Here is a 14,038-nt window from a genome sequence, read left to right on the forward strand (position 1 = left end):
TACCGCCACGTTTAATGCCTTGAAATGCAGTTGATTGATTCAAAAACTATGTTGGCATTATTTCTGAGCGTTTTCCCAACTTTAGTTTTAGTTCCCAAACTTTTACAATTCATGGTTGCAGCTTTTTCTCTTCACACTTGTTTCTGTGGGCATTATCAAGCGGAGCAATTTGGGACACACGAACAGATAGATGTCAGACCCGGAGACTTCTAGCTTTATTATACTTGGAGAAAAATTATTGTTTTGGTTTTTTTGTGTATGCCAAATGTACCAGTGTTGGGGGTCTATATTACGTCTTCAAATATAGATTAAACCAAAAACGTGTTATATTTCTGATATGAAGTCAAAGTGGGTTGCTCATTGAGAAAGTCTTAGCTATTTTTATACAATCAGCTGTTTACGAACCAGCACTCGAAAGGCCTCTGGGATCAGATGGTAGTGACAAGTTCTTAACAATGTTTTTTTCTCTTTTTTTTGAAAACACAAAATAAAGAAAGCCATAGCCCTCTAAACAACCAGAAACATGTTCTTGCACCACACTGTGAATAGGATGGTCTCTGTAGCCTGCAGTTGTGAGGGTGGAGGAGGAGGAGGAGGAGGGTGCAGGCTGGTTGGAATCAGTGACATTCTTCAAGGCCAGTGTAAGATTAAAGACCAGGGCTGTCGTGCCTCTGATCATATATTCACAAAAGATACCCTGTGAAGAACACATCTTTAAAGAGAGGCTGGCTGAAAATAACACCACTACTTGTGAATATTTGTGGCAGGGTATTATACATATCATATAAATGGTCTATTACTGAGTAAGGCGCTTACAAACCAAATACTTTTTGTAACTTGCCCTTCTCATTTTTTCGCCCTCTCGTTTGGCACAGTTGTGTGAGCAGCTGCCTCCAGTGGCATGAGTTTGTCCTCTGTGATTTTTTTATGTGTGTAAAAATCACAGATCCTAGATTTGGATTTAACTGAAAGACTTTGCAGTCTCTCTAGCTCTATTTTTTCTGATCGCAATACCTCCAACATCCTAGCATTGTGGCATTGAGCTTAAAGAGCACTGATTAAAAAAAGCTAACAGCCTTGGGCACAGTGTGCAACCATTATGCAGAAATGAAAAATGTCAATAGTGCTTCCTTCCATAATATTGCCTATTTCTCCAGCACATAACACTGGCCTGTGACTCATGAACATAAATTCAGTGCACATAGTATACTAAACCGAGTAATGATTAATATAACTTTCATCTTGGGTTTGCTTCACTTGGTGTGGCCTTGAGCTTTTTTACAGTCATGGCATAGTGGAAAAATGTAATGGCTTGCTATTCTGCATGTCCTTCAAATAAAATATTTCCATAATGGATTCTCATTGGTAGATATATATACATAGACTGCACCATAAGCTTTGCCCTCTTTGTATCTTTCACAAGAGAGTTAATCAAAAACTCTGCTTGATCTCACAGCCCCTGGAAAGCAACAGCAAATGGCTGTTGAGAAGTATTAATATAATAATCAAGCGTTTCAGGTTGCTCTTAATTCAATTGTCTCTCTTAACATTTCCCAGCTATGTCAATCAATGTGCCTGCCTTGTCTTTAAAGCAACAGAGGAGTTATCCATTCCGGCACCATTAAAACATCAATGTCTCATTTCTGCTAAATGGCAGAGGAAAGATAATTGGCATGTGTGCATGCATATTAATTAACTGATAATGAGACGATAAGGCCCCCTCTTTATCTGCAGGTGTGGAGCCACTAATCAATTGGCAGTGAAATGGGGTAAAAATGCGCTTCTTTTATCCCACTACTGAAATTAAAAACCTATTTAGTACCACGTTTTCCAACAAAGTGCTTTTCATTTATCTTCTCCGGCGCATTATTCAATCACACTTTCCATTTGTATAATGGTAATATTTTCATGTAATTTCCCACTGCCTCTGAGATGGGTATTTTTGATATGGCTTTGTAAAATGGCTATTCCATTCCAGCTCCATTCACTGGTAATAAACTTACAACCTATATTTCAGATTAAATGTCTTCAGCAAATGGAACCAGCCTCAGACGTCTCACAGCAGCGGGGGAAGATCGCTCCTGCTCCCTGGTGGCGGCAAAGGGAACTGTTTCCCCTGTCTCTATGCCCCCTGGTGGCAAGGAACATAAAGTTCTGGAAGGTCTTCTCAATCCAGCTCTTGGCAGCAGTTTGTTATTTGTTGTATAAAGACTGTCCAAATGAACACCGGTAGCAGCCCTCTCATATGCAGAGCATCCCATCTAGCTGAGAGCTGCAAGGTACACAGAGCTAGCACATAAGTTGACTGTCTTAAAGAGTTGCTGCTTTAGCCTACAGCAGTATTGGAAGCATTTAAAAGAGTGTGTTGTAACTATCAGCTCTGACCAGAGGTGTGTGAGTGCAAGTAAAGAGGAGAAGAGAATGAAAATAAATGATTGTGAAAAAACAAAGCAAGGTACGCCGCAGGAAACGACGCCTAAAAAAGAACATAAAGGCAACAGAGGTTCAAGACAACACAATGTAATACTCCAAACGATATATTTATCACAAAATAGTTTCTAGACTTTGACAATAGGAGTCGGATTTCTAGAGAAGTGTGCGTATTTGATTATGTGTGCCTGGCCCAGATGACAGACGTTGATGGACAGTAGTGCAGCGTCGCCTCATCCTGCTTACAGGTCCTCCTTCACCCTCGGACAGGCCAATCTGTGCAAACACCAACACAGACACCACAGAACGCTTCTCAGTCACCATGCAGCCCATTTGTCACGTCAAACTGCTTCAGAAAGACACGGCGGTCAAGTTACAGAGGTAATTGTATCAAAGTGACCCCTATGCAATGGTCATAGATTGCTTACTTTACAGAGAGGTGCTGTATCCTTGTTCATTGATAGAACTAAAAGGAGAATGAAAGGACATAGTCAGGTAATAACTAAAAATCTTAAAGGCAGATTATGAATAACATTTAAAGAAAAAATGTTCTTACAAGAAGAAGAGTTAGGTTCGGTGTAAAGGTGGCGCTCAGCTGGAACTCTTCGTTTTTTCATCTTTTTCTTTTGTTCCATTCGTTTCCTCTGCAGGCGCCTGCTTGGTGGAAGTGGCAGTTTTCGGCCTGTCCTCTGGCTTTTCAGAAGGGTCAACCACTGTGGCCCCCCTACTTGTGTTGCAGCCCATGATTTTTCAAAATTTGAGAGTGTGCAGCGTGTCGTTCAGCTGATGGTTGTCCACAGGAGTATGAAGTGTCAAAATCCTGGTCGTCACCTTAAAACTTGTGTGTTGTGGGCTCAGGTGCATTTGTTCTCCATGGCAACTATATGACTTCCTGTTGTGTTAACTTTGTTGGTTTATTTTACAGTCCTTTGTCTGTTGTATCACATTGCCTTTTTGCAAATACATCCCTAAGCGACAGTGGTTGAGAATTAACTCTGAAGCAAAACATGGTTACTGATAAACACTGAAGTGGGCTGTGTGTCAATCACACAGTAGCTATGGTTACTGACTTTTCCACAGTGGAAAAATTTGTGTTTTGATTCCCTTGGAGGAGTTTTAGCCATCGTCATTTCACAAAATCCAATTTACATCAAACTTTATAGAGCAGAAAGAAACAGGTGTAAAAGTCAACAACTTGTGATCAGAAACGTTAGAATTTAAAAAAAAATCTTCTTTTTTTTTTAGATATTGGATCTATACATGACATGTTTCTGAATTATCTTTTTGTGAAGTGTCTTTCAAACTCTTTGAAAATTGGTTTAATTTACAGGTTAAAGTGGTTAATTTGCATTGTTGTAAAGTTTACAGTATTGTGATATGCTGGATGGTGCAGAGCAGGCTGTGGTGTGCACGGTCACTGGGAAGTTAAGAATGTCAAGGGTGGCCGACATTAAATTAAATTTAAGGGGATGATGCTGTTTAGATTCATTCACTAAATTTGACCTTATATACTAGCTTTATTGTGTCTAGGGGTTTGCTCATATCTTTCTATATTTAACTGCCTAAATCCACAAAGACCAGTAAGCAACTGGTCCTATTCTGGACACAGTAAACTCTACTGGAGCTAACCACAGGAATTCTTACGTTACGTATTTCTAAGTTATTCCGTCGCTGAAGTGCTACAGCTGAGGGTTACCCCACCTTTGAAATCGCACGTTAACTCTCGATGTAACACAACATAACAAAAAGGAAAGAGGCAGTATATTGTGGTGCTATTCAGGAATAGCACAAATTAGTTACCAATTAAATTTTTCAAGGACGCAGATTAAATTAGCAAAATAAAAATCTCCACAAACAGAACTGCGGCTGAACTGAAATTTGAAAAATTCTATAGAAATAGAAAGGCATCTGTTCCATTGCCAAACCCTAGTTTTTTACATGATGTTGCACTGGTTGGCAGTGTTTCTTGGAGGTTTCTGGTCCTCACTGGGTGAAATTGGTTGCAAAGAAGGCGCTGCACTGAACTGGTTGGGAAATAGACATTTTTCCTAGCAACAGGTAGTTGACAGGATGTCACTGACTAATCTGTAGGCCTGCATGACTGGGATATTAGCAATCATTTTCCCAGCGACTGCCACTAACCTCCAACCATTTGCAATCAACTGAGGACTGCTCATTTCCCCCCTTCATGATGGGTTGTTTGCTGAGGGGTTCACTTGATCCCACATTATTAATTGTCATCAAGTTAAAATCTTGTGGTTAGTGGTCATGTGTCTTCAAAAGCTCGGTAATACCTACTTATTGTTAAACTCAGATTTAAAGAAACTTTGTTGCATCAGCAGATGATAATAAAGCCAACTTCTGTCAACTGACACATGTATCATTCTGCGCAATAAATCTCAAAAGCAAAACACTTTTCTGTTTGGAAAAGAGCTTTAATAAAATCACCATGCAGTTTTTGATTGATGTCCTGTTGAATCAGCTGTGATACTCAGTCTGTAATAAACGGTGGCTAAAACTGCTGACTGGATTTTTAAAGATTTATTGAGACTGAATTTGTTTTAGCTTCTACATTTATGTTGACCAGTGCAAGTTTCTGCTACTGTAACAGCACTTTTCATTTATTATTTTTGCAAAAGTCTTACTTTAGTTTATCCTCAATAGTTTTGCGATAAGTTGAATGTAAAAACAACTTTAAATTAATTTAGAGTGGTATGCATCAAACCCCTAGTATCACCAATATGCAGTCAGAATCAAATCACTTCAAACTTCAGTATTCATGCAAGTCATAGACTGGAGTTAATGTTAGTATGTACACTCAAAATTCCAAAAGTAAGTCAAACATAAAAAACAGATCAGTCTAGTGAGAACAAATGAGTACATCCTCAAATTAATCACACAGGGCCTTCAAATATGGTGTCAGTTATTAGACTCTTCTTAGAGAGTAATAAGTCTTATTTTAACCTCAGACATCCAGGGTTTGGTGTTCCCCAGTTAATTTAAATCAATAATTCTGCAAATCATCTAAAAAAAATCTTGTAGCTAAATTTAGCTAAATTTAAAAAAATAAATAGCTGCCAAATTGTCCATCTTTCAACAGGACAGTGATGAGCATGCTGGAAAATCCACCAAAAATTGAGTTTAAAATGTTCATTGAAACATTTAAAATAAATAAAACATTTTGCATACATGTAAAGGTACCATGTTATTATTATTATGTGAGATTTAAGTCATTAAGATAACGAACTATAATTATATAAATGTTCTAATTATGCAAAAATGACTAAATCAAAATTTTGTTTTGTTATATTAGCTTCAGAGGCCTAAGTTACACTTTTTTTAACAGAATTGTTAAATTTGTGCAGAAAAAAAACTTTTTGCCCAAATGTCTATTGGATGCATTTGTGGATACATTTATGTTTTCATATTACTGTAAATATTAATTCCTGTGGATGCAGACAAACACTAACTAATCTGCCTTTTAGTTGCTAAAGTCCTGTCTCAGTCCTTTTTTTTATCTAAGAAAAACTCACTGGGCACTTTGCAGCCTTGTCTTTCTTTAAATTCATACAATATCATGAAGGACACTTCCATCAGGCAGCAACCCAGGATGACCAGTCTTCTATTACTGTGCTGGGGATAAAGTGGCTTATTCACAGACCTTCACACATGACTTATGGTATCAGAAAAAAAGGGTTCCAAACAAAAGAGCCAAGCAACGGAAATTTAGTCCTTTGAGCTGACAGAGAATTTGTCAAGAAGTAAATGTGTGCTTTACTTCCATCGGAGTGGAGGTTAGGCCTGTTAGCTGGAATAAGCTAGACCTGGTCCTGGTTCATTCTTGTAATGCGATCATTGAACACATTTCTCAGTCGTCTCTGCCAGGCTGACTGCCCATCCAAACGAAGCCTCTTGGCTGAGGATCCATCTCCTTCCTCATCTCTATCCAGTGATACCGCGTAGCATCGCATGTTTGGTGACCTGCCCGTTTTGATCATGTTGTTGATCTCACGCAGAAGCTGTGAACAAAAGGAAAATAATATTCTACTGTGTGCGAGCAAAGTCAACCATTTTTATTCACTAAATCATTTCCAAAATAGGAATGTAAAATGTATTCAGCCTAGATTGTACCCCAACACACAAAATTTTTTAAGACGATCATGTGAAAACAAAAACACTATATCCACACACCTCTGGAGGACTTGAGTTGAAGTAGTAGCAGAGCCCAGTTCTGTGAGGGGAAGGGGTTTCTGTGTTGTATGGTGAAATGGAGATGGACGGGCTGTTGGACAGCTGATAACAGCGAGGAGATGCTTTCCACTGTCGAGGGTATGGAGACAAAGGAGGGGTGTCTCGCTGGACAAGAAATGAAGTGTAAGCATTACATGGAAAATAAACATTTCCCATTTTTACTGAGTTCTTAGTTTTGTGACGTCAGCTCAGAAAAAAGAAAAAATGTTCACTTACTAATGAGGTTTGAGCAAACTGTTTGGCAAAATGCTGCATCTTTGTCGTGTAGACCTGGTTGTAAAAATGGATGAGATTGCCCCGTTCCTCCTGCCCAGGTCTTGGATAATGTGTTGATGGTGTGTTGGGGGTTAGGATAGTGCTGCTGTGCTTTCCGGTATCTATAATCAACAATATAATAAAAAGTTACTTATCACTGTGGAATTACTCTGGGATAATGGATATAATGCAGGTAAAATGTTGTAAGTGAATCATTTGGTAACTTGATGGGTGTCATTTTTCTTGTGCAATGAGGCATTGCTATGAGTTCTACCTCTGTATAGTACTTTATTTGGATCTAACACAACACATGCTGCATTCGTTTTCTTTAACTCTACCACCACCAGTGCCACTGTTTCCGAGCCACATAGCCAGCTAACAATACATGCGCATTTCTTTGCCCACAGTGGATTGCAAGCATGTGAGCATGCATTACACATATAAAGCTACGATGGCAGTGAGGGCAATGTGTAGTCCCATTTTCAATACTTATTGGGACGCATTATGTACATTACTGTAATTACAAGGCTATTTTGTAAGTGTGTTTTTTAAAACAGGTGTTCCATAATATTTAAAATATATGACTTTTTTATTTAAAAGCTTTCTTACTGATTTTTTTAATGGTAGAATTTTCCTCCATCCTTTCTGAAATCAGCACGTTTTTGCAGACCTGCAGATAGAAACGGTAAATGCTGAAACAAGTGCTTTGAGTTGTTACTGTCAACCTGCTAACCTCCTTGCAAGACTGAAATGCTCATGTAAAGCAGGTATAATGATATTGTCACAGTTATTTAAAAAATGTACCTGTTAACATTAAAACATTTGATGATAAACACAAAACAGAATGTCGCTAAAACTGATGGAATCTTGGAATAAGTGGGCCCAGCTGATACACGTTTCAACCTGTATCGCTATATTTTGTTAATTCACAGCTGTATACTAAAGACAGCAAAAAATAAAAACCAAAATAAAAGAAACTTACACTTTTGTTGGCACGTGGCTGTGACTTGTAGCATTTCATTATCTGTTTGAAGGGTATCTCCATCTTGGTAATCTGTAAAGGCAAATGCCACCACTTAACTGCTGAGTATGTGTTTTCCAATGAAGTCCATGCATTACCAACATGGATTCTTTTTAGGATTACAAATACAGTTTTCCTTTAATTTCATGTCAGTGAAAAGCGATAAAAACTTTTTCAGCTGTCAAGTGCCCTCACAACAGTCTTTAATTTTATTTAAACACCAAGTAGTTCTTTTCCATAAAACTGTAAATCTGTAAACCTCCCTGAAGGTTTTACTTCTCCGTGGTCAGGGTGGACTCAATTTGGGGCAGGTGTCCAACATCAGAGGTCTAAGAAGTCTGGCCATTCTGATTTACTGTGGCTTTGATTTACTGCACCGTCTCTCTGTTTGCTGTTCTCCCTACCTACATCTTGCTGGTACTGCATTAGTCATCATCTGCAAAATGCTGGTATATCTTAGCCCACCCTGAACATTTAAATGTATTCCTCACTCCCTAAGAATTGTTTAAAGTTTATTATTCATCTTCTCTGAGACAACCACTTGCATTTTCCAGTTGCATTGTCTTGCATTATTTTAGCAGATTCTGGTGGGTTTTAATAGTATCTTTTAAAACCCACCTTTGCTATGATGTAGATAGCACACATGAGCAGTTGGTCCAGGTGACGGTCTTCCATTAGACAAGAGCAGTGGACCAAGGAATACTCAAAGCAGGTCCAGATCTTTAATCGCAGCTCATCAGATATTTCCAGCGTGGAACACAGCTCCCTCAGACGCTTGGCCATCAAGCTGTAAACCTGAGATAAAGACAGACATGACCACACTAAACATGCCATATAACAACAATGGCAACTGGACGCATGATATAGAACTGACCTTCCGAGAAAACAGATGGAGGGAGCTGCATCTCTCTTGTCTGTTTATAGCTGATGGGGAACACTGCTGCTCTGTCCTGGCTGAGTGGTTCATCCCCAAACTGACATCTACTGGCAAAAATAGTTTACCACTCAATCTATAGTAATAGTGTAAACAGTTTGCAGGGAATGGTTTTATTTAAAATGAGTCTTTAGTGCACTGTGTTAATACCTCTCGGCACACCTGGATCCGTTTGCATTGGACCTTCAAGCCTATTTGGATGCATTACCTACATTTGACACAAGGCAAAACTCTCATTAAAACCCGAACTGTTCAAAGAAAAATTTAATTGCTTTGGATAAGTTATAAAATTTCCAAATATTGATCATTTATGATGTCAGGCAAAGAGTATTTGTGTTATTCCAAACCTGCTGGCAGGTGGGCATATGGCCCTCGTTGGGTGTGATTTCATCCCACAGTGGTGAGTCGCTGATCCAAGCCAAGTTCTCCAAAACCTTTTCTTCCACTTGGATGAGGTGTGTGACCACATAGTGAGGCAAGCCTGACCCAACCCGCCAAACAGGCTCAATCACCTGTGAGAACAAAGAAAAACAAAAGAGGGAGCATTCAAATCACAGACTAAATGTTACTGTATCACTAAGTGTACAGTATATGGCAAAAACAAAGTACCTTCCAAAAGTGGTATGGTTCCAGTTTGAGGATCTGAAGGAGCAGCGGGAAGTCACATGGTAAGCTGTTTGAGGTTACAGCGATCTCCAAGCAACAGGCCACCAGACAGCGCTGGAAAAGATCATGCTCCAAGATGCCCTGCATCAAACACACCTGTTTTACATGCATTACAAGCACCAGCTGCTTTACTTCAAAGATGACTCAAAATAAATAAAATACATAAGTTATGAGATCACAGGTGCTGTGAGACATTTATCTGTGACTGCTCAGTTAATATGGTCAAAGCTCAGTTCCATCTTTGGCCACCAGATGGCGTGCACTTACTGAGATGTCACTGAAGCCCAGCCTTTTCCTCTCTTGACTGATCAGGCTCTCCAAGATTCTGTGATACCAAACCCCTGCCTCGTAGCAGCACTTTGCTGCCAACTCTGTGAACAATATTAGATAGATTATTTTTTGGCACGTATCAACAACACGGGCTTTATTCCAGAATTTCACACCTGCTATCAAAAGACAGCCTGCTCTCTAATCATAAGAATTTCGGCTATCAACCAGATACACGCTGAAGGCCACATTCCACTGTAAAATCATCACTGTACCTTTGGTCTTCTCATTTCCCTCGTCATCCCTGTAATGCTGTAGAAACATTTGCAGCATGCATTTCAGTCTTGTTTCAATCGCCTCAGTCGAATCTCTGGAGCAAGCCCTGAATCCAAGGCATCGTCACAGAAATTTGAGCAGCACAAAAGGAAATGGAAAATGTAATTCAACAATATTCTGCCATTGGCATAAAGTGGAGGTGTAAGTTCTAAACTGTAAATGAAATGCCACACGTGTGTTTTTTAAAGCTCTTGCTTACAACAGTAGAAACTATATTAAAGAATTCCCAGTACAGAAACTTTATCAGCTCTGTGTGCTTACACATTATTGATCTTGACCACACCCTCAGTGCCTTTTAGCAAAACACCAGATGTTAACTACACTATGTAGCTGTTAAATTGATCTAGCCACATTTGTACAGTGTGTGAGGCAGACTGATGAAAGATCTGAGGCGCGTTGTGCTTTATTGCAGCTATTAGTGCTGCGAGTATCAGTATCAGGTTGACATACACACAGCCTACACAGATAAACACTGTGTGAGTCAGTAATGCTTTGTAACTGCAGGGCTAACCTCAACATTGCGATCAGACAGTCACTAGGGCCAAACCTTGGCTTTCCCACAATCCCCTGTGGCACAGTTGCCATGGTGACCTCCTCACTCACACAGGATGAGAGTCAGAGCAGGAATCAAATGGACACCTAAACATGGAGTGAAAAAAATACACATTTTGTTTACAAACTAGAGGTAACTTTGCATGAATCATAATTGAAAATATTAGCTTGTACGAGGACCTGAGGCATAGGCAGACTAAGCAGCTGCTTATCACACACCAGATAACTGCATCATCATCAGTGTCAACTAATCATTTTCATTCTAAATGGCTCAACGTGGTTCTCTATTGGACGGTGTGCTGGCAGACCATAGCGAGCTGCAGTGAGTGTGTTTTGCCACAGGGAGGCAGTGTCCAACATTTGTGGTACAATCAATGTGTGTGCGACTCTTGCTTGCGCTGTTGTTGGTCTGTGCAAGTCACGATGTTACAACATACAAAGTACTGAAGGAAAACCAAGTGTTAGAAATATTCAAAAGCGTCCACTGCAGACCCTTGTCTGCTTCAATTCTGTATTTTTGAGCTTTGATGAATTTTGGCACTTTTACTGTTCCACTTTCACCCCCATTCTTTTCCAGTTGGCTTGTCCACCAATCAGCAATCACCTTACATCCAGTTGAGCTACTTACTATTTTAGAGGATCATGTTTGCATAGGTTAAAAACCCCTCACTGTAGGCAAATAACTAGAAAAATACACGCAACCTTTTGACAACGACTAACCTAAAAGCAACTGAACGGGGCTGTGGCTCAGGTGGTAGAGTGGGTCCGCTACTAATTGGAATTCCAGGGAGGGATGTCCGGTGTTGTGCGCATGCGCAGAAACAACGGGTAGGATGGTTTGCCAGGTAGGATGGATTCCCAGAACACCGGCTCCTCCTGGTCATGTGTCGAAGTATCCTTGAGAAAGATACTGAATCCCAACTTTCATCTGTTGGAGTGAGTTTGTGAGAATGTTAGATAAAAGTACGTAGGAACACATAAAAGCACTGCATGATTTTGTGTGACTGGATGAATTAGACTTTTAGTAGAAAGTGTTTTGAATGTTCAAATTAGTAAACGGTACTAAATAAGTACCAGTCCACTTACAGCTACACTGCTATAAAGCTAGCTGTTTGTTAATGGACTGCAACAATTGTGTCTCAAAAAAAATAAAATAAAACCACACTTTTAAGCCTGTTAATGGACAAATGGAGAATATATAGTTAATACTGACTGGTGATGGATTTTACTGGGAAGGGTGCCCAAAAGCCAGCTTATTTACAGAAACGTCAAACTATGGTCTTACACCTGGAGTTTTATATTTGCTGCTGCCTTTCTTGTTATGGATGCATTAGATGGCCTGGTGGTCTTGTTGACAGCACCACTTTCCCACTCTGTTCATTTGCCTTTAGTGACTCACTCATGTGTACTTCCTGCTCTGAGGCAGCTGTGAATAGTCACTTTTGTTCCTGTGCACCTCACATACTGAAAACCTAAGAAAAACATCTCAAACTCAGTTTCCCTGTGCAGGGCAACTGTCAATTTGGCAAGTCGTGTAACAACAAGAATATTTTAGATGCCAGAGAAGACTCATGAGGAAATAATAAGTTAAATACTGAACCATCCTTGGGTCACGTGAATAATAATGGTGGATAATGTTGACTGTTAATCTCTAAAAAGTGTGTTTCAAAGCATGGTTCGATCTGCTGAGAATTGAATACTCCCTCCCCTCGCGGTAAAGTCCCCTCTTCTTTTTACAGTCTCTTTGTGTGCTACCACCAGCCTGAACGAGACTCTGTTCCTCTAACCATTCTCACATGTGCTGTTTATTACTGCCTGTGCTGAGTCAGTCTACAATGACTGCGGATGACACTGTAGGTGGATAAGAAGCAGTTTTGCTCAAAAATGTGCCATAAGGTTTTCAGAGTAGAGCACGTCACACTCAACATTACTATTGTGATTTCCTAATATTTCCTTTCATGTGGCTATACTTTCCCCCCCACTAACAAGACAAAATCAGAACCAGAATTAGTTTAATTCTGACCTTTTGCTTAATCTCCAACATAAGGACATTTCTATATACTTTTGTGATCATTGCAGCTTAATGGATGCCTTTTGATTCTCTGTGTTCCAGATTTGCTCACAACTTACTGTTCGTGTTGGTTGAAGCAGCAGCTGTCTGATGCGTTTTCCATGTGGTGAGGTAAAATGGCAAGAAAAACTCTCATCGTGCACTCCAAATTTTAGTCCAAATGCTGATATCAGTCCAATGGCATCTTAAAACATCAAGTTGTGTCTCATTCTGACGGACTTCCAGCTGCTGCATCTCAGAAGAGACAAACAGGAAGTTGGAAGCATCAATATGCATGCACTTTCTCATAAATATGAATCACACCCTATCTTGTTATCTTTAGCAGGAAGATCCTGGAAGCACGGTGTCGATTTAAAAACACCACAGATGTGTTTTCTGCATGTTTGTTTGCTGTTTTAATTTTGCTAAAAGCTGGCACAATATCTAAATCACACCCATTTCCTGTTTCCTCTGGACTGGACTCCACTCAAGTCAACTCACATGCAACTCATGCTAAGTGAAAATAGGCCTACTTTCACTTTCTAACATGTGCTAGTCCCTTAAAGAGAATTAAACTAAACATTGCCTTTATCTTGGTTTATAATCAGACTTTGTTATTCAGTGCATTAAAGCCTGCTGAAAAATAGCTATATAGATGGTTAATGTGTGCAGAGGATTCTTTTATTCTGCAGCTTTTAGGAACACTGAAGCAGATCGTGTAACTGTTGCATTTTACTCCAAATAGTCAGCTGACTTCCAGTGCAGTTTATTATCTCTGTGGAACTTTCAACGTAGCTCAAGAAAACAAAACTCATAAACCAGGATCAAAGTCACTCACCAGTGTCAGTGGCTCTTCTGGGATGGTGTTAGGTCAAACTGACAGACTTCTGCTCTTAAAAATCTCTCCTGTGTGTTTGTCTAGTAGCAGCAGAGCAATGCCGCATGATTCAGTGCAGCCAACCTGCTGCTCTGCAGGGTGAGGAAGTTCAGCCCATTGGCCTCTCACATTAGACAAGCCTCAACTTGTCATCTGGTCTGGTTGCTAAGATAAGTGCCAAACAGCAGTAGAAGCAGTTAAACAGGTCACTGAGCACCACCCTGAGGAGAAAAGAAGGACTTGCAGTGAAGAAAGGCCCTCTGCTGCAAGAGTTTGGTATGTAGCCTTGTTCATTTCCAACATTGCTGGAACAATATGGGCACTAGAGTTCTGTGTCTACTAACGTTTATGCAGTGTTTATGTGCAAATGGATCCATTAAATAAGCAGTAAATTGAATA

General features: G+C 39.8%; 1 protein-coding gene and 1 long non-coding RNA gene across 3 annotated transcripts; both read right to left on the reverse strand.

Moving 5' to 3' along the window:
- Positions 1–2,532: 2,532 nt before the first annotated feature.
- On the reverse strand, positions 2,533–3,440 carry LOC146718327 (uncharacterized). The gene is made up of 3 exons (XR_014922821.1): positions 2,987–3,440; positions 2,859–2,896; positions 2,533–2,706 (listed from the first exon to the last, which is right to left on the reverse strand). It is a non-coding gene; the product is annotated as an uncharacterized LOC146718327 (long non-coding RNA).
- A 1,516-nt stretch (positions 3,441–4,956) lies between these two features.
- Positions 4,957–12,907, reverse strand: LOC146718328 (retinoblastoma-like protein 2). 2 transcript variants are annotated; one of them, XM_085449685.1, is made up of 15 exons: positions 12,843–12,907; positions 11,433–11,640; positions 10,672–10,799; positions 10,100–10,206; positions 9,825–9,928; positions 9,501–9,638; positions 9,239–9,403; positions 9,042–9,099; positions 8,832–8,941; positions 8,576–8,752; positions 7,919–7,990; positions 7,546–7,606; positions 6,898–7,058; positions 6,622–6,786; positions 4,957–6,449 (listed from the first exon to the last, which is right to left on the reverse strand). In XM_085449685.1, exons 3-15 carry the CDS (start codon positions 10,743–10,745, stop codon positions 6,249–6,251), a joined length of 1,593 nt encoding a protein of 530 aa, XP_085305811.1. In that variant the 5' UTR covers positions 10,746–10,799; positions 11,433–11,640; positions 12,843–12,907; the 3' UTR covers positions 4,957–6,248. The 2 variants fall into 2 exon arrangements, with proteins under 2 accessions (XP_085305811.1, XP_085305724.1); XM_085449598.1 differs by having other exon boundaries at positions 9,501–9,653.
- Positions 12,908–14,038: the final 1,131 nt, after the last annotated feature.

This window comes from Copadichromis virginalis, linkage group LG1 (assembly GCF_057382275.1).
Source record: "Copadichromis virginalis isolate Kocher_CV1m ecotype Utaka linkage group LG1, C_Virginalis_male_GT1.1, whole genome shotgun sequence".
NCBI classification, from domain to species: domain Eukaryota; kingdom Metazoa; phylum Chordata; class Actinopteri; order Cichliformes; family Cichlidae; genus Copadichromis; species Copadichromis virginalis.

Excerpts from the sequence above, each read along its gene's own strand:
- LOC146718328 (XM_085449598.1), bottom strand. The coding sequence starts at position 10,745 with ATGGCAACTGTGCCACAGGGGATTGTGGGAAAGCCAAGGTTTGGCCCT. Across the intron at positions 10,207-10,671 it reads TGTCTGATCGCAATGTTGAG|GGCTTGCTCCAGAGATTCGA; the intron begins GTTAGCCCTGCA and ends CCTTGGATTCAG. Across the intron at positions 9,404-9,500 it reads AACCATACCACTTTTGGAAG|GTGATTGAGCCTGTTTGGCG; the intron begins GTACTTTGTTTT and ends TTGTTCTCACAG.